Source organism: Sporisorium graminicola, chromosome SGRAM_1 (genome assembly GCF_005498985.1).
Source record: "Sporisorium graminicola strain CBS 10092 chromosome SGRAM_1, whole genome shotgun sequence".
NCBI lineage: Eukaryota > Fungi > Basidiomycota > Ustilaginomycetes > Ustilaginales > Ustilaginaceae > Sporisorium > Sporisorium graminicola.
Window position 1 is genome coordinate 567,216 of NC_043719.1, and position 24,568 is coordinate 591,783.

At 55.4% G+C, this 24,568-nt stretch overlaps 10 protein-coding genes across 10 annotated transcripts; 5 read left to right on the forward strand and 5 right to left on the reverse strand.

Annotated features, from left to right (window-relative positions):
- Window positions 1-326: 326 nt before the first annotated feature.
- Window positions 327-1,018, reverse strand: EX895_000235 (uncharacterized protein; the record flags this gene model as incomplete). Its single annotated transcript, XM_029880836.1, has 2 exons — window positions 327-590; window positions 701-1,018. 2 exons carry the CDS (start codon window positions 1,016-1,018, stop codon window positions 327-329), a joined length of 582 nt encoding a protein of 193 aa, XP_029742222.1.
- Window positions 1,019-1,619: 601 nt separating this feature from the next.
- Window positions 1,620-3,648, forward strand: EX895_000236 (uncharacterized protein; the record flags this gene model as incomplete). The annotated part of the gene is made up of 3 exons (XM_029880837.1): window positions 1,620-2,734; window positions 2,829-3,087; window positions 3,184-3,648. 3 exons carry the CDS (start codon window positions 1,620-1,622, stop codon window positions 3,646-3,648), a joined length of 1,839 nt encoding a protein of 612 aa, XP_029742223.1.
- Window positions 3,649-6,799: 3,151 nt separating this feature from the next.
- On the reverse strand, window positions 6,800-10,255 carry EX895_000237 (uncharacterized protein; the record flags this gene model as incomplete). Its single annotated transcript, XM_029880838.1, has 1 exon — window positions 6,800-10,255. One exon carries the CDS (start codon window positions 10,253-10,255, stop codon window positions 6,800-6,802), a length of 3,456 nt encoding a protein of 1,151 aa, XP_029742224.1.
- Window positions 10,256-11,197: 942 nt separating this feature from the next.
- Window positions 11,198-12,238, forward strand: EX895_000238 (uncharacterized protein; the record flags this gene model as incomplete). The annotated part of the gene is made up of 2 exons (XM_029880839.1): window positions 11,198-11,750; window positions 11,841-12,238. The coding sequence occupies 2 exons, from the start codon at window positions 11,198-11,200 to the stop codon at window positions 12,236-12,238; spliced, it is 951 nt and encodes a 316-aa protein (XP_029742225.1).
- Window positions 12,239-12,554: 316 nt separating this feature from the next.
- EX895_000239 (uncharacterized protein) lies at window positions 12,555-16,178 on the reverse strand (the record flags this gene model as incomplete). Its single annotated transcript, XM_029880840.1, has 1 exon — window positions 12,555-16,178. The coding sequence occupies one exon, from the start codon at window positions 16,176-16,178 to the stop codon at window positions 12,555-12,557; it is 3,624 nt and encodes a 1,207-aa protein (XP_029742226.1).
- Window positions 16,179-16,785: 607 nt separating this feature from the next.
- On the forward strand, window positions 16,786-18,063 carry EX895_000240 (uncharacterized protein; the record flags this gene model as incomplete). Its single annotated transcript, XM_029880841.1, has 1 exon — window positions 16,786-18,063. The coding sequence occupies one exon, from the start codon at window positions 16,786-16,788 to the stop codon at window positions 18,061-18,063; it is 1,278 nt and encodes a 425-aa protein (XP_029742227.1).
- Window positions 18,064-18,176: 113 nt separating this feature from the next.
- EX895_000241 (uncharacterized protein) lies at window positions 18,177-19,187 on the reverse strand (the record flags this gene model as incomplete). Its single annotated transcript, XM_029880842.1, has 1 exon — window positions 18,177-19,187. One exon carries the CDS (start codon window positions 19,185-19,187, stop codon window positions 18,177-18,179), a length of 1,011 nt encoding a protein of 336 aa, XP_029742228.1.
- A 412-nt stretch (window positions 19,188-19,599) lies between these two features.
- EX895_000242 (uncharacterized protein) lies at window positions 19,600-20,378 on the forward strand (the record flags this gene model as incomplete). The annotated part of the gene is made up of 4 exons (XM_029880843.1): window positions 19,600-19,684; window positions 19,769-19,889; window positions 19,972-20,049; window positions 20,138-20,378. 4 exons carry the CDS (start codon window positions 19,600-19,602, stop codon window positions 20,376-20,378), a joined length of 525 nt encoding a protein of 174 aa, XP_029742229.1.
- Window positions 20,379-20,556: 178 nt separating this feature from the next.
- On the reverse strand, window positions 20,557-21,963 carry EX895_000243 (uncharacterized protein; the record flags this gene model as incomplete). Its single annotated transcript, XM_029880844.1, has 1 exon — window positions 20,557-21,963. The coding sequence occupies one exon, from the start codon at window positions 21,961-21,963 to the stop codon at window positions 20,557-20,559; it is 1,407 nt and encodes a 468-aa protein (XP_029742230.1).
- A 355-nt stretch (window positions 21,964-22,318) lies between these two features.
- EX895_000244 (uncharacterized protein) lies at window positions 22,319-23,656 on the forward strand (the record flags this gene model as incomplete). The annotated part of the gene is made up of 1 exon (XM_029880845.1): window positions 22,319-23,656. The coding sequence occupies one exon, from the start codon at window positions 22,319-22,321 to the stop codon at window positions 23,654-23,656; it is 1,338 nt and encodes a 445-aa protein (XP_029742231.1).
- Window positions 23,657-24,568: the final 912 nt, after the last annotated feature.

Below are 24,568 nucleotides of genomic sequence, written 5' to 3' on the forward strand. Positions count from 1 at the left end.
CCTTTCGCCGGTATCCTTCCCCCTTCTTCTATTCATCGTACTCTCCCCCGAATTCGCTGTGGATTTTCTAAACAAGGTTGGATGCGCGCATGATAGCCTCGTTTGTCCAACCTGTCTGTGCCAAAGTATGACCGGCTTAGTAAGTTACCGTCCTTAGATCTCTCGCTCGGACTTGACACAGAGCGCGGCCGTCGAGCCGAGACTAGACATGAAACAGACAGTTGCATTGATGAGCGTGGAGCTTGGAATCCTTTGCGTGCGGGAGAACAGTTGTGAATCATTATCGAATAACTGAGCTGACAGAAAAGTTGTGTCTAGACTAACGCTTAACGACGGAAGCCAAATTGAATGCTGAGGTCGAGGCAGAGCAGGTTGGAGCCGTCCTGGTTTTCGCCAGTGATGTGCACGTTGAACTTGCCGGGCGGGATCTCTCTAGGGAGAGCAACGGTGTGCTCCAGCTCGTACTCGCCGGCCGAGAGTGGGCATTGCAGGTCGGCGTTGTTCTGCCTGGCTTCCTCGCAAACATCGAATCGACGGGCGAGTAACCGGATGTAGCCAAGCTTGACGATGACATCTGCAAACGTGCCGTCCTGTCGATTATTGCAAGTCGGCAGCAACGAAGTGAGAAAGATGTCAGTGGCAATTAAAGAAGGAATGTTTCTGAAAACATGTCGACGCTGATGTTGATTTGGCTACTTACGCTGACCTCATCCTTGATGGTACCCTTAGCAAGAACAGTGAGGTTCTGGCCGGGAACAGGCGGGTCTGGGCTGACAACAATGCTGTCTACATCGACAATCTCGTCACCGGTTCCGCAGCTGGACCATTGCCAGCCCTGACCTGGAGCGGGGTCCAAGGTGAGCGACTTGGGCTTGTCGTTGTAGCTAGCATGCTCGGGTGTGGAGAACGAGATCTGGCTGGCGGCGCTGTTGCAATCCTGTCCGATGCAGCCCCATGCCATTGCCTGGGAGGCAAAGGAGAGGGATGCCAGGGTGACGGCGATGAACCTTGCGTGCATGGTGATAGGGTCCTTGGTGTGTCGACGCAGATGAAAGAGCGATCACCCTTGAACTTTGTATATGCTGGGTAGTTGATGGTGGTCCTAAGGATAAAGGAGCGATGCAAAGTGTGCGGTGATGATGATCACCTAAAGCGTTGATCAAACTCAGCTGAAGAGCGGAGGCTCCACTCAGAGCTGCCGATTTGGGATGTTGCAAAGAAAAACACCGATAGACTGCCTCAGCCGACGCATGTGGAGTTGACTTCGAGCGAGCGTTGCTGCTGCTGCTGCAGAGTCACATCAACTGAACCCTAAATCGCTGCTTTGGATCGACATCGTCGTGCCCCTCTCTCAATTTTTGGGCTTCGTCATGTCTCGAGTTTCTCCGATTCAGATCTGAGCTGAGACTCTAACAGAATTGAAGAATTCAGACCTCGAAGACCGGTTTTTCAGGGTCCTTTCTCTCCACAGCAAGCATGAAATTTTTCCAGCTTCAAAATTTCCTTGGACTTTCTTCTCGCCGACTTCCTCTCATCCTTCATCTACTCGTATACCCATTTCCCGACAGCACCAACAACACACTGCAGGAAGGCGTACTCCGTGCACACAGTCATTCGCCATGAGGCTCGATGCTACAGATCTGCGCTACATCTCCAGTCAGGAGTTCCGAGTCCTGACTGCGGTCGAGATGGGCTCCAAGAATCACGAAGTCGTTCCCTCATCGCTCGCCGCGCAGATCTGCGGTCTCCATCACTCGGGCATCAACAAGCTCCTTGGATCGCTTGCAAAGCGCAACCTCATCGCTCGTGTTCAAAATCAAAAGTATGACGGTTACCGACTCACCTACGGTGGATACGACTATCTTGCGCTCCGTGCATTCTCCAAGCGAGACAGTGTCGCTGCTGTCGGAAGGCGTATCGGCGTCGGAAAGGAGAGTGACATCATGATCGTCTCCTCACCTGACCAAGAACAGCGTGTTCTCAAGATCCACCGCCTTGGTCGAATCAGCTTCAGGGCCATCAAGGAGAAGCGTGACTACATGGGCAAGCGCAAGAGCGCTAGCTGGATGTATATGAGTCGCTTGGCAGCCGCAAAGGAGTATGCTTTCATGAAGATCCTCTACGAGCACGGCTTTCCGGTTCCTCAGCCTATCGACCAAGCCCGTCACTGCATCGTCATGTCCTACATTGACGCTTTTCCGCTACGCCAAATTGCAGTCCTCCCGTCAGATCAAATTCCACTTCTCTACTCGGCCTTGATGAAACTCATCGTCCGTCTGGCACGAGCAGGTCTCATCCACGGCGACTTCAACGAGTTCAACTTGCTCATTCGCGAAGTCACAAATCCCAGCGACGACGAGTACGAATCCGACTCAGGCAGACCAGCTCCAACGAAGGAGCCGCAAACCCATAGCGCCAGCCGACGTGATCAGCTCGTTGCCCCGTCACAACACGCCGATGTTGGTCTCGAAGCGGATTTGGCCGAGGGACAGCAAATCGAGCGCGGCAATGGCTTTGAGAGGGTCGTCGCATCGACCTCATCCCTGCGAACAGCAGATGCAACCGAAGATGGTCAAGATAGCTCAGGCTCCGAAGACGAGGAAGAGGAAGAAGACGATGATGAGGCTGATGCTGCGTCAGATGGCCAAATTCAGCTCGGAGACGATGTCACCGTCGAGCCCATCTTGATCGACTTTCCCCAAATGGTCAGCATTAACCACGAAAATGCAGAATAGTAAGTATCTCGCAACTTTTTGCCATCTATCTTTCGGCCCCCGCCCCAAGGCGACACAGCGGCTGACCCACCTTCCGTTCTTCGACAACCTTAGCTACTTTGATCGCGATGTCGAATGCGTACGCAGATTCTTCCGAAAACGCTTCAGGTACATCTCGGACGAGTTTCCTCGATTCCAAGACGTCGTACCTGAACACGCGCGTAAGCAGACCAAGCTACCAAAGACGACAACCGATGCCGAGGCTGTTGACGAAGCAAACACCACAACGTCAGAGTCTGGCGACGTTCGTCTCGATCTTCTCGCCAAGGCCAGCGGCTTTGGCGGCTCAAAGCAAGATCGCGAGCTTGAACAGGTAAGTGCACTGCATTTCGCTGGCAGCTTGTTCAAGGTTGATTCGAAGAGCAGCGACAAGGTACTGACAGTGATTATTGGCTTGGTTGAACAACAGTACATGTCTTCTCTGCGCCTGAGCACCACTGCCGGTATGATCGAGGTTGCTGGTTCAGGAGACGACGAAACATTTGACGATAACGATGACTCCGTCGATGATGACGACGAAGAAGAAAGCCAAGACGACGAAGACGAAGACCAGCAAGGCGGCGAGAGCGGTTCGGACGGCGAAGATGACAAGGATGATGGGCTTACAAGGAGTGAGAGGAAAACTCTCAAGGCAGCAAATGCTGCTGCCGCGGATAGTGCTAAGCCATCTCGTGGTGCTGCTCACAAGGCTCTCCTCGACGGCGACGACTCCAAGATTGCCCAACTGGTCGCCTCCGACCGAGCCAAAGCTGCCCGTCGAGCTGAAAAGCATCACGGTCGTAAGGCCCATGCTGGCAAGGGCGGCAGAGCTCATGCTGGTGGCAAAGCAAAGACGGGCAAGGCTCGTATGATCAGCGATTCCATGGACTTCTAACCCATCCCATCATATGTAAAATCAAGTTTGGCACACTCCGCCGCAATCAATTCATTTGCACAGATGCTGTGTTGAAATGAAACCCGTTCCGTGTTAATGACCGAAATCGGTCAGCAAACGTGAGCAAACTCCCCCCTCGCGAGCTTGTCTAGGTGGAGTGCAGGCTCGAAGTCTTGTCAATCGTCAACCACATTCATGAAAAGCTTGCAAAAGCGCACTTGGGAACTCTGGTTTACACCGTAAGACATTTGATTATCAATCAATCGCATGATATTTCTGTACGGAAATCAAACCGACAATTACAGATCGGCGAGACTGGCCACCATCAACAAATGCCAGGCTTGTCCAGATTTTTTAAAACAGTTACAGAAAAGGGGCTGCAAGCAGGTTGTTGAGGATATAAACTGTGTTTGTTGGAACACGGAGAATCTCAGAGAAATCACGAAAAACTACTTGTCAAATAGTGGGTCGTATTTCGCCGATTGCATTCATAAGGAGCATAGACGACGTCGCGTACGTGAGCAATGGGGCTTACAAGGCAGGGTATTACTCACGCAATTGTCGTCAATTATTCGACTCTCTACGCTGTTTGTACCACAATAGACTACTATAAGTAATTTGTGTTGCGCGTATCTAGTGTCTGGGTTTCGTCGGGCATGCTCATTTTTCGGCATCGTGATACTCAAATACTACTGGACCTCGATTCAGACGGGAATACAGGTAAATTGAATCAGCAAAATGTGAATAAAACTAATCTAGAAAGAAAATTGAGAGAACGTCCGGAACAGAAAAGCAAAGATGTGATTCGGCCAACCCGTTTCGATTCCGAGGACCAAGACATATCTAGCCACCTTCGTGAATATCAAGTATTGCTCAGGACGTTCAAACAAGAGCAAGATCGTTTGAACGGACGTCTTTCTTTATTCGGAACTAATTCGCACACAGGCCTTTGATCGTGATTGCTCTCATTGAATTTCAATAAACATGACCTATTGCATAAGCCTGATTTGTTAAAATCACCATTTGTGATCCTTTGTTGATGGGTGTCATCAATTGACCGATTGGTCCTTGCAGAGCCTTTCATATCGTAAAAGACGAAAAGAAAAAAAATCCGGCGCGAAGTCACCCCGGAAGCCATCCAGGATGGATGCTCAGCCGGAACCACCCCCCGAAGGCACACCCGATTTGTTGACTGCTAGGATGGCTTCCGCACAGCAACCAACTGGTGCGACTTCCGGGGTGGGTCTTGACGTTGCCACGCGGGGTGGCTGCTGAGGATGGATCTTGACGCTGCCACCCCCTCATCCGTTGCATCCAGCCCAATAAGCGCTCAAACCGTCGTCCCAGTCCATACACCCGTACGAGACTCTCATCCTCCCATCCTGGTAGCCGCTTGGTCAGACAGCGATGCGGTCCGGCAAAAGACAAGCAAGAGGACATATTCAGTCCTTGCTTGGCATCACATTCCAGTCAAGCTGTACTTACCGCCATTGATGCACCATCCAAAGCTTGCAAGCATCGACAAGGGCAGTGTGTGTGTGTGTGTTCGTGTACGTGTCCATGCGCGTGTGTGCATCGGCCGTGAGCGGAGGCGTCCATTTCCAGCGTGTTGAGGTTTGCGGCGATAGTCATGAGTACGAGTCGCAGCCACAGAAAGGATAATCAGGTAGAGCGAGCCGGTAAAGACGATGATGGTAGCGCACTTGACAGTCGACGGTCAGCAAAGTTGAATGGCAGAGACAGCGGCGGCGGTGCTCGACAACGCTGCACTTACGTTTGATGCTAGACAGATCGAGTGCCGAAGATGTCTGATAAGAAAGCAAAGGGTTGTCCGAGTTTCTTTGCGTTGTGCCCACCTGTACTTGAAATGGAAGCCGCGAAGGAAGGATCAGAACATCTCCGTGGTCTCTCCGATGGACACGTTGGCACCCCAGATGATCTTGGAGACACCGTCTTACCCTGGAGCAACGGCATCGCTGGTGACCGCATGCTGCGAGAAGCCCAAGGCATCGCTGTGGCCATCGGGTTAGGCTGGCTGCCACCGAACACAGAGGAAGCACGAGCAGGTGCACCTGGAGCCTGGCCGGCGTTGTCCTCAGCAGCATTGTCGAAGTGGTTCCTCCAGAGCAGAGATAGCGTGGAGAGGGCGACAGACGAGCGGATCTCGCCAAGACGCTGGTGGCCTGGCGTGGTGCCGCCAGAGCTGGAAAAAAGAAGAGGGGTTCGTCGGGAGATGCCGCTGCAACTCAAAGGAAGTCGGTTCTCTGCATTCTGGCTGCGCCGTGCCGAAGCCAGAGGTGTCCTTTGGCCCCTTAACGTTCTTGCCGACGGGGATGAGGTCGGGAAAGAGAGAGAGAGAGAGAGAAGGGGGGGAAGGTAGACCATTCTGCTTGTGCTGGTGTTTGAAGAGACCGAAGGCACCACCGCGTCAACAAGCGTTGCGCTAACTTCGGCAATCCACGCCATGCTGGCCTCCTAATCATGAGATTGAGCGAGCCATCTGCTACAGGTCCGGCCCTTCGGGTTGCAAGTAGCACGCCACACACGTCAGTTCAAGGTCGGGTTAAGCGGAAGATCAAGCGGCGGACATGCCCAACAAGAAGGCTGCCAGCTTGCATACCGTAAGTTATTCGAATCTGTCGGAAGGAGGAACGAAGAATACTGTAGTTGCCAGACCACAGACCATTCAGAAAAGTTCTCTCAAGGTAGTCTTGTTGCTATGGACGACAACGTCACGCAGGCGACCCCAACACCACACAAGTATCAAGTCTGCATCCTTTGCTTAGTTTGTTGGAAAGTCTGAGGGTATCGACGAACGTGCCCGTCGTCGGGTGCTCAGGCGTGGGGGGAAGGTGCACGAAGAGTTACCTGTGAGAGCAGAGTACGCCCACCGGCGTGAGGGGAAGCTTGGAGGCGTCGCTCGCCATCGTTACACTCAAGACGACATTGCATCTTTCAGCGCGACACATCATAGGCATGGCTTGCTTTCTTACGCTCACTCACAACAGGATTTCGAGCACAACTCCACGCGATGAGAGGCCGGCAGCTTGATATAGCCAAAAGGGTATTGTAGCATTGCGCAAGAAACATCCAACCAAACACGATCACAGAATGAGCTTTCACAAGACGGAAAAAAAGCGTACCACCAGACTTAGTAGCGCATCGAAGCCCGACTGTTGAAGCTGCGCGACGCCCTACTGGCGCCTGAGGCCCTAGACGTATTGTGACTCGTATTCGAATAAACCGCCTCGACCAGACTCGAGTCGCCAATCTGTTCAACGTAATCATCTTCCTGCATGGCGGCCTTCTTGCGCAGCTTGCGTTTTTTCTTCGGCGTAGTTGTCTCTTCCATTACCATGCTAGCATCACTGAGATCGGTGAGTGCGCCGGCCTGGTCGAGGATGGAAGCGTCGTGCGACGAGGCGCGGGACTTGTTGGAGGAGCGACGGCCGCGGGCTGTGGCTGTGCTGCCGTTGCTGCCACGGACTGCCTTGTTGTTGTTGTTTGCTCCGCTTGCACGACCAGATTGACATCGAGTAGCGGCGGGACGCTGCTCCTCGTCCTCGCTGTCCGTCAGGAGGTTGCGGGCATCAAATGACGAGTCCGAGTCGAAGTCTTGAGCCGATGGCGAACTGCTTGTGATGGAACCGAGGCTCTCATCGGCACGGCTGAATGCAATGTCGACGACAACCTGCGAGTTGCCTCGTTCGGTTGCGCGCAAGCTGTCGTTGCCCTGGGAGACTTCTTCATCGCTGTCGTAGCTTTTATCGTTCTCGTCGTCTGCAGCAGCGCTCAAGGCTGACGACAAGTTGTCATCTTCTCCACTCTCCGAAGAGTGCTCGGAACCAGAGCCGGAATCATCTTCGGATTCGGACTGGGACTGGGACTCGGAATCAGAGTCAGAGCCGGCAGCATTTTCGTCTGCTCCAGACAACGAGTCTTCGGAAGCAACGTACTTGACCTTCTTCGATGCAGCGCGCTTGCTGGCACTTCCCGGCTTGAGAATCGCAGAATCTTCGTTGCGGCTGAAATCGGGCTCGTCAACTTCGGAATCGTCTTCGATAGCCAGAGATTTGGACAGCTCGCCTTCTGTGGCATCATCGAAAACACTCTCTTCGCCACCGCTGACCTCGCTCATGGTGAGATCCACACCGCGGCCTTTAGCAGCAGCAGCACCAAGAGTGCCTTCGACTTCCACCTCGTCATGGCCAGACTCGTACTGCTCCTCTTCATCGCTCATGCTCATGTCGGAGTCATGCGACTCGGCGTCGCTGTCGTCGGTCATGAGTTCGGGTTCGTTGCGAGAGTTGGTGCTGACGAGCAGGTCGATCTTGCGATTCATGAACTGGGCGTTCTGTTCGGCGTCGTTCATCATCCTGCTGTTGTAGTACTCTTCCATCTCGAGGAGTCTCTGTTCGAGCTCGTCGACCATCTCCTTTCGGACTTCAGCTTCGATGGTAGCGCAGCGGAGTTCGGCGGCGTGGAGCTTCTGTCGCAGCTCCTCGTGCTTTTCGACGAGCATATCGACGAATGCGTCGCGATTCTCGTCTTCGAACTCTTCATCATCTTCGACGATGGTGACATCAGCGCTTGCTTCGCTGTCGGAGGCGGTCATATCGATGCTGGACTTTGACTTGGGCAGCGATCGAGAACCGGAAGCGCGATTCTCTTTGTGCGGTGGAAGTGGAGGGAGCATCTTGGTGATGGGCCCCATAGGACGTGGGACAGACACCTCCTTTGCAATAGCGCTGAACTTCATCACGTGCGAGTTTTCGTCAAAGCCCGTGTCGTAGGGGTTGGCGTTGACAATCATGACTGCTTTCCCCTCGCCGACAAAGAAGCTTTGGAAGAGCTCTGTGAGTTTCGAATGGCGGAATGGTACGATGCTCATGCGTCGCTTGACAGTAGCAGCCTGACCGCCCTCGGTGGAGCCCATGAGACGAACCTGGTTCTTGCGCAGTGTCTCGAGGCATTGGCCGAGACACATGAGACTCTTGTTGATGTTGCCGGCCTCCTTGAGACGATCTCCACTGGCCAGACCCGTGTTGGAGACGCGCTCGCTACCGGCAAGGTCAACGATGCTAAGGCGCGCAGTGGTAAATGAGTCAAGATCGGCGTCGGACAAACTGGTGAGGCCACCGTGGTGGCGGATGACCTTGATGGTGAAGATGCCGTGACTACGGGAACTGGCTCTGTTTGCCATGGTGCCAAAGACGGCGCGGTTCTCCTGACCTCTGTGAAGGAGGTCGCGAGCTTCTTGTGCCGAATTGACCTTGACCTCACGCAAACCAGCGACGTACTTGCCGTTGTTCTCGTGATCATTCTTGAGACTTAGCGGCTTGCGGTTGAGGGTGATGCTTGCACTAGATGGCATGGAGCTCGGTGCAGCGTTGGCCATGTTAGCAAGGCTCCAGTTGGATCCTCGGACGGATTCGGAGCGACCCAGAGTAGAGCCGGGGGAGACGTCGAGGAGGTCAAAGAGCTTTTCGTTGTAGATCTCGACGTAGCTGACAAAGACACTGTAGCGGAGGTTGCGGTCAACGGCTACTTTGGTAGCGTCATGCTCGATGAGCTTCGCAGGCTTTGCAGCACGAGCAGGAGCTTCGGCGAGGAGTCGACGGAAGACGCTTGGGATCATGAATGGATTGACACCTGGGACCGAAGCGGCGTCAGCTTGCGCCGAGTGTTTGTCGACGCGCTGGACGCCAGAGAGGCCGACGGGTTGGATGTCGGCAGTGCTCTCAAGGCCCTTGATGCTGTTGAAAATGACGTCAAGCGAGCGGGGAAGAATGCCAGCGCCTCCGGGCTCGCTGTTGCCCATGACGGTGTGGCTCTTACCCGAATTGGTGACGCCGTAGGTGAACATGAGACCGCTCTCACCTTGGAGTAGGGCCTCAACGAGCGGGAGCGAAGTGTGCTGGAAAAAGGCGGACTGGGACATGTCCTGCTCAGCAACGGAAGGAGAGGTCGTCGGAGGCTGACTAGCAAACACTTTGCTAAAAATATACTTTGTAGGAGGGACGATGCTTGTGGTCCTGGATCTGATTCCCGGGATAGCGCTGGAGTAGGCGGGCTGGGATGGAGGATGCATGAGCACCTCGGTATCGCTGACCACCTCGATGTAAGGGCGGGCAGACTGTTTGGGTGCATCATTAGACGGAGGACGGATGCGGAGATAGGCCTTGACGGGCTCGATTTCGCTGATCTCAGACGTGTCGTGGCTGCTGGAAGAAGCGATGGTGAGCCTGGAAATATCGCTGACAGACTGCATCTTGCGGAGGTCAGCAGTGGAGTTGGTGGTCAACGTCTTGGGTCGTGGAGTGACGGTAGCAGGCTCCGCATCCGTGCGCTTCCTCCTTGGTTGCGGAGTAGCGTTGTTGGAAGAGGTGGATGCGCGCATGGCGGACTTGAGCGAATTGAAAGATTGCTTGGGTTTGGAAGCAGATTGGAGATGGGCGGGAAGGATGCGCTTGGATGAAACCGAGTTTGTGATGTTTGTCATGCTCTTGCGAGGAGGCAGCACTTGGGCGGCTTTGGGCTTGGGAGTGGCAAGACTGGGATCATTCTCGCCATCCGGAGTGGCGTGCCTGGAGGCAGCCTTTGCCATGGCTGTGGTTCAGTCCCGCGGGTGCGGATGCGTAAGAGGTGGTGAAAGGGCGGCGCGTTGCAATGGACGCGAGGCTTGCGAGCTTGCCGAGAGTGCAGACCAAAACACTGTTGTGTGGGTGACGAGCACAATGAACAGTCGAGTCAAGGTGCGATGGTGGTAGGTGGAGAGGAGGGATGCGGCAGTGTTGGATGCAACGCCGACGAGAGACAGAGAGAGAGCGTGTGATTTGCAGTTTGGATCGTATGCTGAGTCGAAAGTGACGGGGCAGAGAGAGCAACACGGACACTTGGAAAGAGCAAGCGAGAGCAGCAGCCCTCTGACAGCTTTGAGAGGCTGCAACCGCCGAGTGTTATTTTTCGAATGCGCACTGCTGCACCGGGGTTTTGTCTGTCTCCAAACCGCGTTCGGAGCTGCGGGTGCGCGTACCGTGGGTGTTGTTCTCGACGGCTCAACCCGCAGCCGCGCGCTCTCTCTCTCTACACGATGCAGTGGACGACACACTCACGTTCATACACTACACATTCGTCTTTCTGTTGGGTTGTACATGGAAACGCGAATGGCTTGTAGAGCTGCTAGACGGAACACTCAGGCAGGCGAAGTAGAGCACCGAGGAGAGGAGCAGCTTCGCTCTCTGAACAGTCAAGCTTGGTTGTTCACTGATGCCCCCACACACTCGCTTCGCGTCCATGCCATGATCACGTGTTGTTTCTTCTGTTAGGACGACATTTTCGTCTCTTCAAATGAATTTGAATCTTCTTGGAAGCGGCCGTGCGTCTGTGGTTGGCCAAAAACGGAAAACGCGATTTCTTGATATCTTGACACTATAGAACAAAAAAAATCATTTGCTCAACGTGACTCCCTCGGCTTTCGCTCCACATTGCTCCTCAAAACCTTGCCATCCTTTCGCCATCATCCACTGATCGGCTCCCCACACAAATCATGTCGCAAAACGCAATCGTCTCAACCGATCTGCCCCTCACCCTGATCGCAAAGGGCAAGGTGCGCGATGTCTACGACGCCGGTCTCACCCAAGGCCCTCACGCCGGTGCCATCCTCTTTGTTGCTACCGACAGGATCTCAGCATTCGACATCATCCTTCAGAACGGAATCCCCAACAAGGGCAAGCTGCTTCATGCACTTTCGACATTCTGGTTCGGCCTTTTGACGCCTTCACTCATCGAATCCCACATCATCGCCACCGACTACGCCGAGTTCCCCGATGAGCTCAAGCAGAAGCTTGATGGCGTCAAGCACCAGGTTGAGGGTCGATCCATGCTTGTCAAGCGTGCCAAGGTTTTGCCTATCGAGGCGATTGTTAGGGGCTACATCACAGGTAGTGGATGGGCAGAGTACAAGCGCACAGGCACAGTGCACGGAATCAAGCTGGCCGAGGGATTGCAGGAGAGCCAGGAGATTCCCAACGGTCCGCTCTTCACCCCGAGCACCAAGGCGGAACAGGGTGACCACGACGAAAACATCCACCCGGACAAAGGTACGTTCACGCTCCTTCCTTTCTACGATCCTTTCGTTCCGTGTAACACTAACGTTAAAGCTGCCTTTCCCTTGCATTCGTTCCCGACAGTTAACGACATTATTGGAGCAGACCTTGCCAAGCGCATGTCGACCGCCGCCGTCGCCCTCTACTCCAAAGCCGCAGCACACGCCAAGTCGCGCGGCATCATCCTGGCAGACACCAAATTCGAATTTGGTCTCGTCGGCGACAACAACGACCAGATGATCTTGGTCGACGAAGTCCTCACTCCCGATAGCTCGCGCTTCTGGTCTGCCGAGAAATACGCTGTCGGTCGCGGTCAGGACAGCTTCGACAAGCAGTATGTGAGGGACTGGCTCAAGGCGAACGGTCTGGACAAGGCTGCTGATCAGGGTGTGCCTGTCACGTTGCCCGAGGATGTGGTCAAGAGGACAGAGGAAAAGTACAGGGAGGCCTACGAGCTGATCACCGGGCGCAAGTACGCTTGAACAGGGCAGCGACTGCCTAGCCGTGTAAATTATTGATCGACGAAAGAAGACACAACATAGATTCAACGCCTCGACCGTGCTTCGGCCGCTCTCGCTCACTCGTCGTGCTGTCTCACTGTGTTGGCAACATTCGAAAGGACGCACACATGCATGCACGCGAAGGCTCTTCGCACGAACGGCTTGATTTCCGCAGACAGGTATAAGTATTAAAAAAGGAACATGTTAAGCAGTCTATAATGTTCGACAAGGAAAGTACAAGTGTTCGTACGCGATCAGAAAGGGAACAGGGACTGCAAAAAGGAGGATTGGGGCAATCCTACGACCGCGCACGCTTGCTTATCGGTAAAGCAGTTGCGCTCATTTTGTTCTTGGCGTTTCGCGTTTTGGGTAATGCCGTTGCAACATCCATCTGCTGCTTGATGGGGACCAAGTCTTCGTTCGAGACAGAGACTGGCAGATTCGAGTTGCTGAATGGCAGTTCCCGGAGGGGTCGATTCGCCGGCTTTGTTTGCAATTCTTGCGGCGTTGTTTGGACAGAAGGCGTCGCTGCACTCTCGACGGCAAGTTGTGCTTCATCTTCGTCGTCTGCTTCTGCCGCATCCGCAGCTGCTACGTGCTCCCCAGTAGTAGCCTCGGAAGATGGTTCGACCGCGTCCGGTTCAGAGCTGAGCACGACGTCGTCACTCGAAGCAGCAACAATATCGTCCGACCGTTGCAGGGTATCGTGCACCACCTTTCGCCCCGCTTCAATGGCATCTTCGCGGTTGGCAGGCACCAACGCCCACCGCCCGGGCATCTTCCACGCCCTCTTCTGCGGCGTCTGGCCAGTGCTTCTGTCCTCCCTGAACTTGCCCCCCAACAGCGCACTCGAGTCGGAACTCAACGCTTTCAAATCACCAGCCACCTGCTCGCTCCAGGCCTCCGTCTCGTCTCGTCGCTGGTCGACCAGCCCGCTGACTTGCTTCGCCGCCGCCCCGATCTCTTGCGACGAGGCTTCCAGGTTGGACGTGAGCGATTCGAAGGTCTCGTTGAGCTTTGTGTTGCACGCCTTGATCTTGGCCGATTGCGCCTTGGTGCGCGACTCGACTTCTTCCCGCGCTTTGGCCGTGAGCGTGGAGATCTCTTCGTGCCCACGAGCACTGGCGTGGGCGGTGGAGGAGAGGTCTTCTTCGATAGCAGAGGCGAAGGCGTCCATTTTGGTTCCCAATTCGCCACTCGCTTGGGAAACGTCTTTGCCGATCACGCTGGTCTGTTTGACGAGCGAGGATTGCGCGTCGTCGAGCTGGGTCGCCATGTCGCCTGCTGCTGCGGAGAGCGAGTTGAGCTGGCTAGACTGATCGGCAGCGTGCGATTCGCGCGCCTCCGTGGACCGACTGACAAGTGCCTGAGCGGAGTGGATGGAAGTCGAGACAGCCGATTCCTGCTGGTTAGTGAATCGATCCAGGAGCTTACCGAAATCGGTCATAAGGTCCGCTTTGAGCGAAACATTGCTTCGCTTCATCTCGTCAAGCGTCGCCGTCAGCAGCGCATTCTGGTCCCTCAAGCTGGCCAATTCCTGCTCGTTGGCCGCGTCAGCAGCTGCTTTGACTTGAGCAATCTGGCGCTGACTCGACTGGTTCATATCTGTCACCTGCCTCAACGTAGCAACGTGAGACTGAACCATAGAGTCTAGCGAGGCAGCCACTTGAGCAAAGCGCTGCGTGTTGGCGAGCACGACATCGTTGACAGCACCACGACATGTCTGTTTGAGCGAATCCAAGCTAGTCTCGCTGGAAGCCTGCATCTGGTTGACCGTCGCATCGAGCTCGCCGAGCAAAGCAGCGAGAACGTCCTTGGACTCCATCTGGCCGGACCGTACTTCGCGCAGAGAGGTGGAAATCTTCTTGAGACGTGCTTGCAGGAACTGCTGCTGCTCGTCGTGGCGCGTTGCAGTGGTGGTGACAAACGTGTCGAGGCTCGACGTGAGGGTGGCGTGGAATTGACCTTCTGCCGAGTGGAAGTTGGTCAAACTCGATTCGAGCTCCGAAGCTCTTAGCGAGACGGCTTTTCTGCACTCAGCCACCAGAGCGCGGTTGGCTTTCTCGACGGCTGTCTTGCGCTCGAGCTTGTCAAACAGGCCCTGGACGTCCGCGGTGCTCTGCTGCACGAGGTTAGCAAGGGAACTTGCAGTCTGGTTAAGATGCGCCTCGCTCGCCATGTACGCCTTTCGCAGTGCGACCTCTTCCTCGACGGTCAGCTCGAGCGAGGTAGCTTTGGCAATCATAGCTTCGAGCTCGTTGACCTTGTCTGCGCACTCTGCCTTTGCAATCTTGACCTCGTTGTCGCGCTTGACGAGAAGCTGCATGTTTTGTTCAAACTGCTCCTTGAGACTGTTGAGCTTGCTCTCGGTGACTTCGGCATTGCGCTTGAGCGTCTCTGCGAGCGTCTTGCGTTCCTCGTGTTCCGAGTGCATGGTCTTCCAGGACTCCTCTGTGAGGTAGATGCCGTTCTGATCGCGCGAAGCCTGAAGGTCGCCCTTGAGACGTTCGATCTCGTAGACGTACTCCTTGATAAGCGCAGACCGCGTCATGCGCGTGTTGAGCTCGGGCCGGTTTTTGATGGATTTGGCACGGAGGGCATAGTCCAGTGTCGAGAGGGTCTCCTCGATGTTGGCACGTTCTTGTGAAACAGTGGCAATGATGCACGTCTTGGTTCGACCTCCGAGCGATTCCTGCAAGAGACGGGTGAGTTTGGACTCGCGATAGGGAATGTGGCTGTTCTTTTCGACGAGAGCGTTGATGACACGGCCGAGGGTGAGGAGACTCTGGTTGATCATTCCGGCTTCTCTTGCGCGCTTGTTCTCTGCACCGGATCGACCAATGTTTTCGCTGCCTGCCAAGTCGACGAGGTTGAGTTTGCCAATCTTGAGCACGTCTTCGCCGCGAGAACCCTTGTCCTTGATGAAGACGGTCATGGTGAAGACGCCGTGGGATCTGCTCGACTGCTCGTTGCAGTTGGTGGCTGCGATCTGCCTCCTTTGACTTCCACGCCTGAGCACGGTGAGACCGTGGGCGGCATCTTTGAGCGCAACTTCCTCGAGGCCTTGAATGACGACGCCTTTGCCTCGTGCATCGTCGTACATTCTGAGAGCTTGCTGTGTATCCTTTTGGGTGGATGTTGTGGCATGTGCAGAAGATTCGGCTGAGGATGCAGAGAATTCGAGGCTAAGCAAGTCGCGGAGCTCTTCGTTGTACAGCTCGATGAATGAGGCTTTGACCGAGTAGTCTTCTTTGGAGAGCTCGAGTGTGTGGAAGAGGCGATAGAGGGAGCGAGGGATGATACCGGCCTCGGAGCTGTAGGTGCCCATCTGGGAGGTCAGATCGCCCTCCATGGTGTGTGTTTTACCTGTGCCAGTCTGACCGTAGGCAAAGATGGTGCAGTTGTAGCCAGACATGACCTCTTCAAGGATGGGACCGACGACATCCTGGTAGACCATGCCCTGATCGGCTTCGGGACCAAAGACCTGATCGAAATGGTAGCTCTTTTGGCGTGTTGAGGATTCCTGGACTAGGTTGGAGGAGGAAGCCATGACGGACGAGGAAGAGACAGGAGTTGGTTCGATGGCGACATCGATCTGCTGGCAGCGTGGGCCGGATGTGGTGAGGATGCCGGGCTGTGTGCGTTTTGGCTCGTTAGGGGCCTGACCTCGTACACGGACGACGACCTGGATGTTGGACTCGCCGGCTTCGTTGCGTTTCCTGTCTGCATCGTTTGCGTTGGAAGCAGAAGAAGCCGAGCGAGATGGAGCCGAAGATTGCGATACTCCATTGACGGTAAGCCTCCTAGCAGCGCCTGCGGAGGACACGGGTGGTGCAACGCTGGGTGCTCTTGAGCGTGGTTGGACTGGTCGAGTGAGGTTCGACGACGACGGCTGACGTCGAAGGGAGGAGGAGCTCGACATGGCTACAAGTCGGGATGGTCGCGCAGAGTAGCGCTGTGACGGAGCAGACAAGGGTCTGGGTATCCTGCTGGTATCGTTGATGGTGGAGATGATGGTGACGGTGACGGTGACGGTGACTGCGCTTCCTGCGTCGGCAATCAAGCCAAAGAAAAGATCAACACGCGACTCGACGCGCACCTTGTTGGCAGACAGACAGAACACGTGATGCGAAAATGTGTGTCTTTGAATTAATGTTAGCTCTAAATGGTCAACAGTCCTAAGCTTATTATTTTCACCTGCAGACATGGCATACGGCTTAGCAAAGCGAACAGCAATGACATTCACAGCGACCGCGACCGCGATTTTTGCGATTTCGCATTTCGCATTCATGTCGCATCGTGCAGCACAAAGCAAAAGCCGGCGGACACACGCACCATTCCGCATGATTGTGACACTTCAGTGTGATTCAGCCCGGCTGGCTGCAAAATGTGGAGGAAACGGCTCTTCCTCCTCGAGCTCTTCTCACGCACCCGCTCTTTGATTCCATCCACCATCCACCATCCACCATCCACCATCGTCACCACCTGCTTCAACACATCCACCTATTTGATCACAATCATCAACAACAATGGTAGGCACCTCCGCTTCTCATTGGGCTCATGCTGCCCTCGACCCGGCCACCCATCTTCTCCCCGCCATCCGTTCGTTCTACCCGGCGTTCACCGCCTACTTCCGAAACACCAAGACGCTCACCAATCTCGCCACGTACAAGGCCTACTATGCTGATGCCGACCCCTTCCACTCGGCTATGGCCTTCTGCGCCGCCGTCAGCTTCTACGTCTGGATCATGGAAAAGATCACTGGCAACGCTTCCCAGGTCGATGGCCTTTGGACCTTCCTGCCGCTCATCTACTCGGTGCATTTTACCGTTCACAAGTACTTCACCTACCAGCCCGCCAAAATCAGCCTCTTCCACGGTGTCCAGCACGCTTCCATCTGGGACAAGCTCGAGCCTAGGTTGGCACTCATGACTGCGCTCTCGCTCATCTGGAGCGTCAGGCTCACCTACAACGCCTACCGAAGGGGGATGTTCAAGCTTGGCGAGGAAGACTACCGATGGCCACTGCTGCGAAAGACCATGTCGCGCCCCGTTTGGGAGATCTTCTCCATCTTCTTCATTGCCATTGCCCAGAATATCCTGCTCGCCATTACCGCTCTCCCCAACTACCTGCTGCTCACCACCACCTCGGTCAAGCACGTCACCGAGCCCGTTCCGCGTCCCGTCAACAAGCTCATCCTCGGCGACTATGTGCTGGCTGCGCTGTTTGTGCTCAACCTCACCATCCAGTTCTACGCTGATCAGCAGCAGTGGAACTACCAGAACTACAAGCGAGGCAAGAACCCGCAGGAAAAGCCACTGCCCAACGCCATGGTCGACCCCGTGACCAAGCTCCCGCTTCAGAGGCAGAATGTCACACCTCACTCGACCCCGGAGGATGCTCAGCGTGGCTTTGTCACCAAGGGTCTTTGGGCCTGGAGTCGACACCCCAACTTTGCTTGCGAGCAAAACACCTGGTGGATCCTTTACGCCTTTGTGCCTCTCACCTTCCTGCCTACCGATCTGGATTTCACCAAAGCCCATTGGTCGCACTTCCTCAACTACGCCATCCTCTCGCCCCTGGCTATGAATGCGCTCTTCTTGGCCAGCACCCGATACTCGGAGCAGGTCTCGGCGGAGAAATACCCCGAGTACGAGGACTACCAGAAACGCGTGGGTATGTTTTTGCCCATCGACACGCTGCTGAGGAGCATCTACTACAAGGTCTTCGCCAGCAAGGAGACCAAGCACCGCGTCGAGGCTAACGTGTGGGGCAAGAGTCAGATCAACAAGAAGAAGAGCCAGTGAGCGGCTGCTACTGTTCTGCAACAGCAACGTAATGGATGTATCACACGCCAACGACAGCAGTGAAAACCTCGAAATGCCAATAATAATACATTGAATATCCCCCTTTCCTTTACTCAGTTCGTCGCAGGGTCAAAGTACCACAGCTTGACCGTATTCTCTGGCTCGACGCTGGCGGTCGCCACGATCCTCGCTGTCGGATGCACCGCCACTGCCACCACAGCCTCCTTATGCGCCTGCCACTGAGCCAGCACCTCTTTAGACTGGACGTGCCAGACGACGAGCTTGCCGTCCTCGCTGCCGCATAGTACGCTCGCACTGGAATCGGCAGCGTCATGTACTGTAGTAGGAGAGCTAGGGTGGAAGCGGGCGAGTTTGGCGGTGATGGGCAGCTTGGCGTTGTTGTGGGCTGTGTAAGTTTTGACGATCTTTGAGTTGTAGATGTCCCACATTCTCACGGTGCTGTCCAGGCTAGTGCAGAGGAGTTGGTTGCTCGAGGGGGTGAAGAGGACGCCTCCTAGTGGGGACTGGTCTTTGTGCACGAACGTTTTGAGACACGCTCCCGTGGTGGTGTCCCATAGTCGAATGGAGCCATCGTAGGAGCTGGAGACGATCATGGTGCCATCGCTGTTGAAGGCGACAGAAGTGACGGCCTCCGAGTGCGCAGAGATGACGCGGTGGCATTTGTTGCGCGTCACATTCCAGAGGCGCACCGTTTCGTCGAACGATCCCGATACCAGCAGAGTCGACTGCGGGTTGTACGCGCAGCACAACACGTACGATGTATGTTCCACCCACGACCGAACAAGCGCCTGCGTGACGACATTGAAGATCTTGATGGAGCGGTCGTCGGATGCCGTAGCCAGGTAGAGGCTGTCGGACGACCAGCTCAGGTCGTTGACGCCAGAGGTGTGGGAGGACAACGTGTGCAGCAGGCTTCCCGTGGCGACGGACCACAGCTTGACGGTGCAGTCCGCAGAGGCGGTTGCGAGTAGCTTACCGCATGGTGAAAAAGAAACGGCTGTGGCGGATTTGGTGTGCCCGACCAGGGTGTAGATCAATTGGGGAGTCGAGGAGGTCGATGCAGATGCCGATGTGGACGCATCTGACACGGTTGTAGTAGACATGCTCCGCCCGTGTGCAATGTCGATTGTCATGTTGACATATACCCGAGCGGTGTCGTAGTGCAAGGGTCCGAGGTGAGACCAAAAGAGCAATGGTGAGTATGAACGATGGTGAGCAGAAGATAGTGTTGGTGATTCAGGGTCTCTTCCCTGTGTTACCTCCCGATCTCAAGCCCGATTCGATTTTAGTCCCGTCTCCCGCAAAAAGACGAAGCAACACTCTTTCTGAATTCACACTGCGCAACGACGTTCAAACGTGGCTTCCACGACCATTACCATCACCACCTCCATCATCTCAATACTCTTGAACGCCACTATCAACTGAGCTCTCAGGGAAGACACCAAGCTACACGCTACAAAGCTGGTCACCAGAAGCAGATCGACCAAACATCCGCCACCGAACCCGCTGCAAACCATGCAGGCACACGATGTGGGCCGTGACCGCCGTCACCGAGGATTGATCGAAGACGAAGATGCAGCCATTGGCAAACTCGGTACAGGTGCGTTCTTGCCACTGCTCTCACTGCTTGACCATTGTTTTCTGACTGACACTTTGTTCCGTTCTCCGCATTGCTGCTTTACAGAATTCGACGACGTTGGATGTCTACTCATCTCCGAAGTCGAGCTCGTCTTTTCACAACCCGACTCGCTCGGGTCGATGGCGAACGAGGCTGGAGCCGGTGGTAGAGACGAAGTGGCTACTGCGTAAGTCGCACAACTTTCTCCAATTGCAAAGGAAACTTTTCTCCTGACATTTGACGTTCATGCTTTTTGGTTTGAATGGTAGCGTCTTCTCCAAGACCAAAGACTATGTTTCCGAATTCTCGCGCTACAAAGATCCAAACACAATCCGAGAGATCCGAGAGTAAGTCGCTCGCTCGCCCCATCCATCCTCACCACATCTTGCACCGCCGACACTGACATGCACTTGTGTTCCTTCTGCCTCCTTTTAGACTGCTCCTCAAACACGCCAAACTTGACGAAAGGTTGGTCGATGAACACGGCAACGAGCTGCCCGAAGAAGAGACTCCAGAAGGTCTGCAATTGACGCAATTCGAAATGGCTCAGTTGGCAAACTTGTGCATCACGGAGGTGGACGAGGCGAAAGCGCTGATCCCGACATTGGCGACGAGGGACGATGCCTTGTTGGACAGTTTGTTGCAGGAGCTGGATAACATTCGTCGCTTCTCGTAGTGCGAGTGCTGTCAAGGACTTTGGTTTCGATGTTGTACTTTTAGAGCACCGACCTGAGAATGCAGGTTTTCATGCGAATGACCGCGTGTCTGCACGGCAAATCAACATCACACACGATCTTGGTGGCTCGGGAGGGGTGTCAGCATTACAATTGCGCAAAGTTGCGATCCAAGTGTTTCTACGCGCCTCTCTCCAACGCCCCACTCTGCACCAACCACCTCTTACCCCTCTGCCACGCCTCTCCGCCACCCCACCAGTACACAGCGCCAAACGCTGCCCCCGCCAGATGCGCAGCGTGATCAAACGTCCTCCACCTCAGCACCAGCCCTGCGAGATCGGCGGCGACCAGCCCTGCCACGCCCGCCCCAATCGGAAAGCTGATGAAGGGCACAAACAGGATGCCGAGTTGCGCATCGGGGAACGCGAAGGCCGACATGACGAGGGTCGAGTAGATTGCGCCGCTGGAGCCAAGGCTTGCCTGGCGGCCGAGGGTGCTTTTGGCGAGGGCGAGGCCGTAGAGGCGCGAGGCGCGGCGGAAGCGGACTGCGGCGACGACGTGGGAGGCCGTTGCGGCGAAGATTCCCGCAGCCGTGAAGAAGGCGAGGAAGTGCGGCAGGGGGGAAGCTTCCGGGATTGTACAAGACGGGTGAGCGGTGGCAGCGACCAAGACTGCGGATCCGCCGATGGACCACAGCGCCAGGTTGTTAAAAAGAAAGTGCAGGGGCGACTGGTGGCTGTATACCGAAGTGAGCAGTGTGCGTGTACGGTTGCTGCTGGGACGATGAAGAAAGTTGCTCGTCATCCAGCGCCACATGCCCCCGCCGCGTCGAGCAGATGCAAGCGTCCACAATCCAAACACGATCGAGTTGACAGCGATCACAGGAACAACCACCTGCTTTGCCGGCGAAAGATCCAAATACTTCTCGGCGACAATCAGGTAGCTCCGCCCGACAAACTCGGTCACGCTCTCGGGCAGGTGCAGCTGACGACACCAGCCCACCAGCCACTCGAGCCGTATCCCCAGCCGTGTGGCCACCTCGTGATTCTTCGCGATCTGCAATCGGGGCTCCGTCACCCCCGGGCCCCAAACATCCGCTGCCTCGCTGGAATCACCGCGACCACCGATGCTGCTGCTGGAGAAGAACGACGAGATGTTGGCAAACACATCCTTCGAACTATGTAGCAGCGCCGCGACGTGCTGCGTGTCGCGTAACGAGTAATATGCCGCCCCCGTGAAAGAGATGGCCGAAAAGCCAAAGAAGAAGAGCAGAGCGCGCGAGATCGATGGCTGCTGAGCGTCATCTGGCGACGGTGGCAGGTTGAGCTGCGAGAAGCCTGCTTCTGGTTCTTCTTGGTCTTCAGCTACTGCTGCGATGTGGGGAGATGCTCTGCGACGTGATGGAGGTGCACCGAAGCGAGCAGAAATGAGGCTGGATGTTGTCAGCGGCCGACATGGATGCAAGGTCGAGCTGATGATGATCCGAGGTGCAGGTAGGAGGAGGACATGTCGTTGTGTATGAGCAGCGCTGCGCAGCAGTGTCGGTTGGACGTGTCGGAGCGACGCCGTGAGACCTGGCGACAGCATACTGATAGGGTATCGGCCTTGCCTTTCGTGTTCGAAGTGTGATCTGGTCGAGCTCAGATGCGAAGAGTGATTGAACCGAGCAGCCTTGCTTTGCCATTCACATTTCTCCTCCACACGCGCGAAAACAGAAAGCAAAACCGACGGCCGAATTCCGAAACTTGTACTTTTGCCGAGCTTGACGTGGAAGGAAGGAAAGAAAAGCTTGAACTTGCCAACACACACACTCTCTCCCTTGCCACCATCCACGCTTGATCTCCCGCAAAGATGAGTGCAGACATGGCGTAAAAATTTCTTGTCGATAGCGCACTCAGCAGCCCCTCCACACACCGAGTCAACCTCTGCACGACCGCACACCATGTCGGCAGCGACTTGGACTAACGGCACAGCTGCTCCCGCAAGCAGCCCGAGTGTCACATCACTGCTGCTCAAGCCGGTACTGATGCTCACATTTGCACTGCTGCACGTCGTATACCAAGTGGTGCTACTCGTACGTCAGGCAGGGAGTGCGCTCAAGAACGCAACGAAATTTCGACCCGCCCAACCACCAGCGTCGTACACTTCCCTCGACGATCTACTCGCCGCCCACGAGTGGCCCAGCAACGCTATTCGAGTGCCAAATCATCTGGCAGTCGTCCTTGTAGACGCAGAACCTTCTTCGATACGACTCTACCTGTCTAGACTCTTCTCTGGCTTTGGTCGAAGCGATGCAACTGTACCGGGACAAGACGTGTGGCACGACTTTCGATCGCGCTTCCAGACGGCTGTGCTAGCAAAGCACTGCTCGGATATCGCAGCTATCGTGCATTTGGCCAGGATAAGCGGTGTTCAGAAACTCAGCATCTACACTGCAGAGCCTCTGCCCTCATCGGTGCTGCAATCGCTCACCCGGACGCTGCAAGTTGGGTATCGAACCAAGGCTGTTTTTGCGGAGGCGAAGGAGGAGGCGGAGTCAGATCAAGCTGCGGTGAACAGCACGGTGGGTGCTACAGCCACCACTTGGTCGAAGTACGACGAGCTGCGCAGGAGAAGAGCAACGGCAATGGATGAGGGGAGTGACTCTTCATCTTCGTCGCCCGCTTCACAGGAATCAAGCGACTCGGAAGCAGCGCCGTCTTCGCTCGACGACGAAACGCTTGCTTCGTCGTATACTGCCGACAGCAACGATACTCCACTGTACGATGCCACAGTCCACATTCGAGTCGGACTTGAGACGAGGGACAACAACGAGTCGAGCTCAGCCGCGGGGCTGAAAGTGACACTTTTGAGCCGACTTGACGGGCAGCAGCGATTCGCGTCGCTCGTCAGCGCCGAGGTTCGTTCCCGCTGCTCGACGCATCTCTCGAATGTCATCACCCCCGACATTGACGCTGCCATCTCTTCGCACAAGCGCATCTCGTCGTCCCTGCGCAAAGCGTGGATGCCCCAACGCGCCAGGTCAAACTCCGACCTCACCGTAGCCACCCTGGACCGCACGCTGGCCGAGGCAGGGTACATTTCGGAACCGGACCTGCTCGTCGTGTTTGGTGCCACGACTGCCGCGAAAAAACTGTACGGGTTTCCAGCGTGGCCGTTGAGGGTGACCGATCTATTCTACGATGCCAACGCGAGAGGTGGCGGATGTGGCTACGGTGCGCAGGACTGGACGGCTGCGTTGAGCAAGTTGGCGAGGATGGAGCAGCGGTACGGGCGATAGTGCGTTGTAGAATATGTATATCCCATGCGTGTTGAAAATGGTCTTTTTACTTCAAAAGCTGCAAGTGTGGGTGTGTGAAAGGCAACAAGGGAAAGCGGTGGTATCGGGGGGCATGATCGCGAAGATTCCGATCTGGGACCGGGCATTGTCCGCTCTCGGATGCCGACCTGAACTTCAGCATAGCAAACGACATTTCCGCGGGACTCAAACCCACACGGCACCACCGTCGCAACGGTACAAGCCAAGAAGCCTCGAGTTTCCAACCAAAAAAGCTTGGCTGACGCTTTTTTTCTTGTCCCGCTGCGATGCCTGCATTACGGAAGCCAGAACCCTGTCATTGCTTGGCACGTTTCGGACGCTTGCCTAAGCATGCATCGCCTGCTTTCTCCGCGCTTGTCAACGCGACAGCAATAGCTCGTGTTCCGTCGATACCCACCCCGCACGCCGCTCTTTTTTCATGCATGGTGCAATTCCAACGACCCGTGACCAAAGAGCCGCAGCCACACCAGCCAGCACCCACCTGACGTCGCTGCTTGCTTGCTCGACAATGCCGTACTCCTCGCTCTCCCTCTGTGTGTGCGTGTGCCTCCTTGCTGGCTACACACTGAAACAGGTCGAAGATGGAATGTGACTCCTTGCTGCTCAAGGGAGCGTTGGTTCACCAAAAGGAGGAAAAATGATGCTACGCCGTTCGTTCTCTACAGACTATGGCGAGTAGGCGCTGTTCAGGGCAAGTTGTCGACAAGGCGGGGATTTGCCATGGTCTGGTCGGTCACAGGACTGAGCGGGTCCTTCAGACGCGAGCACCGTTTTTTTCGGAAGGGCAGTTCAGTTTTGAGCCAAAAGCCGATGCTGTGCCGCTGTTGAATCTCAACCTGTGTGGGAGAAGGCGCACACCATGCCGACAAGACC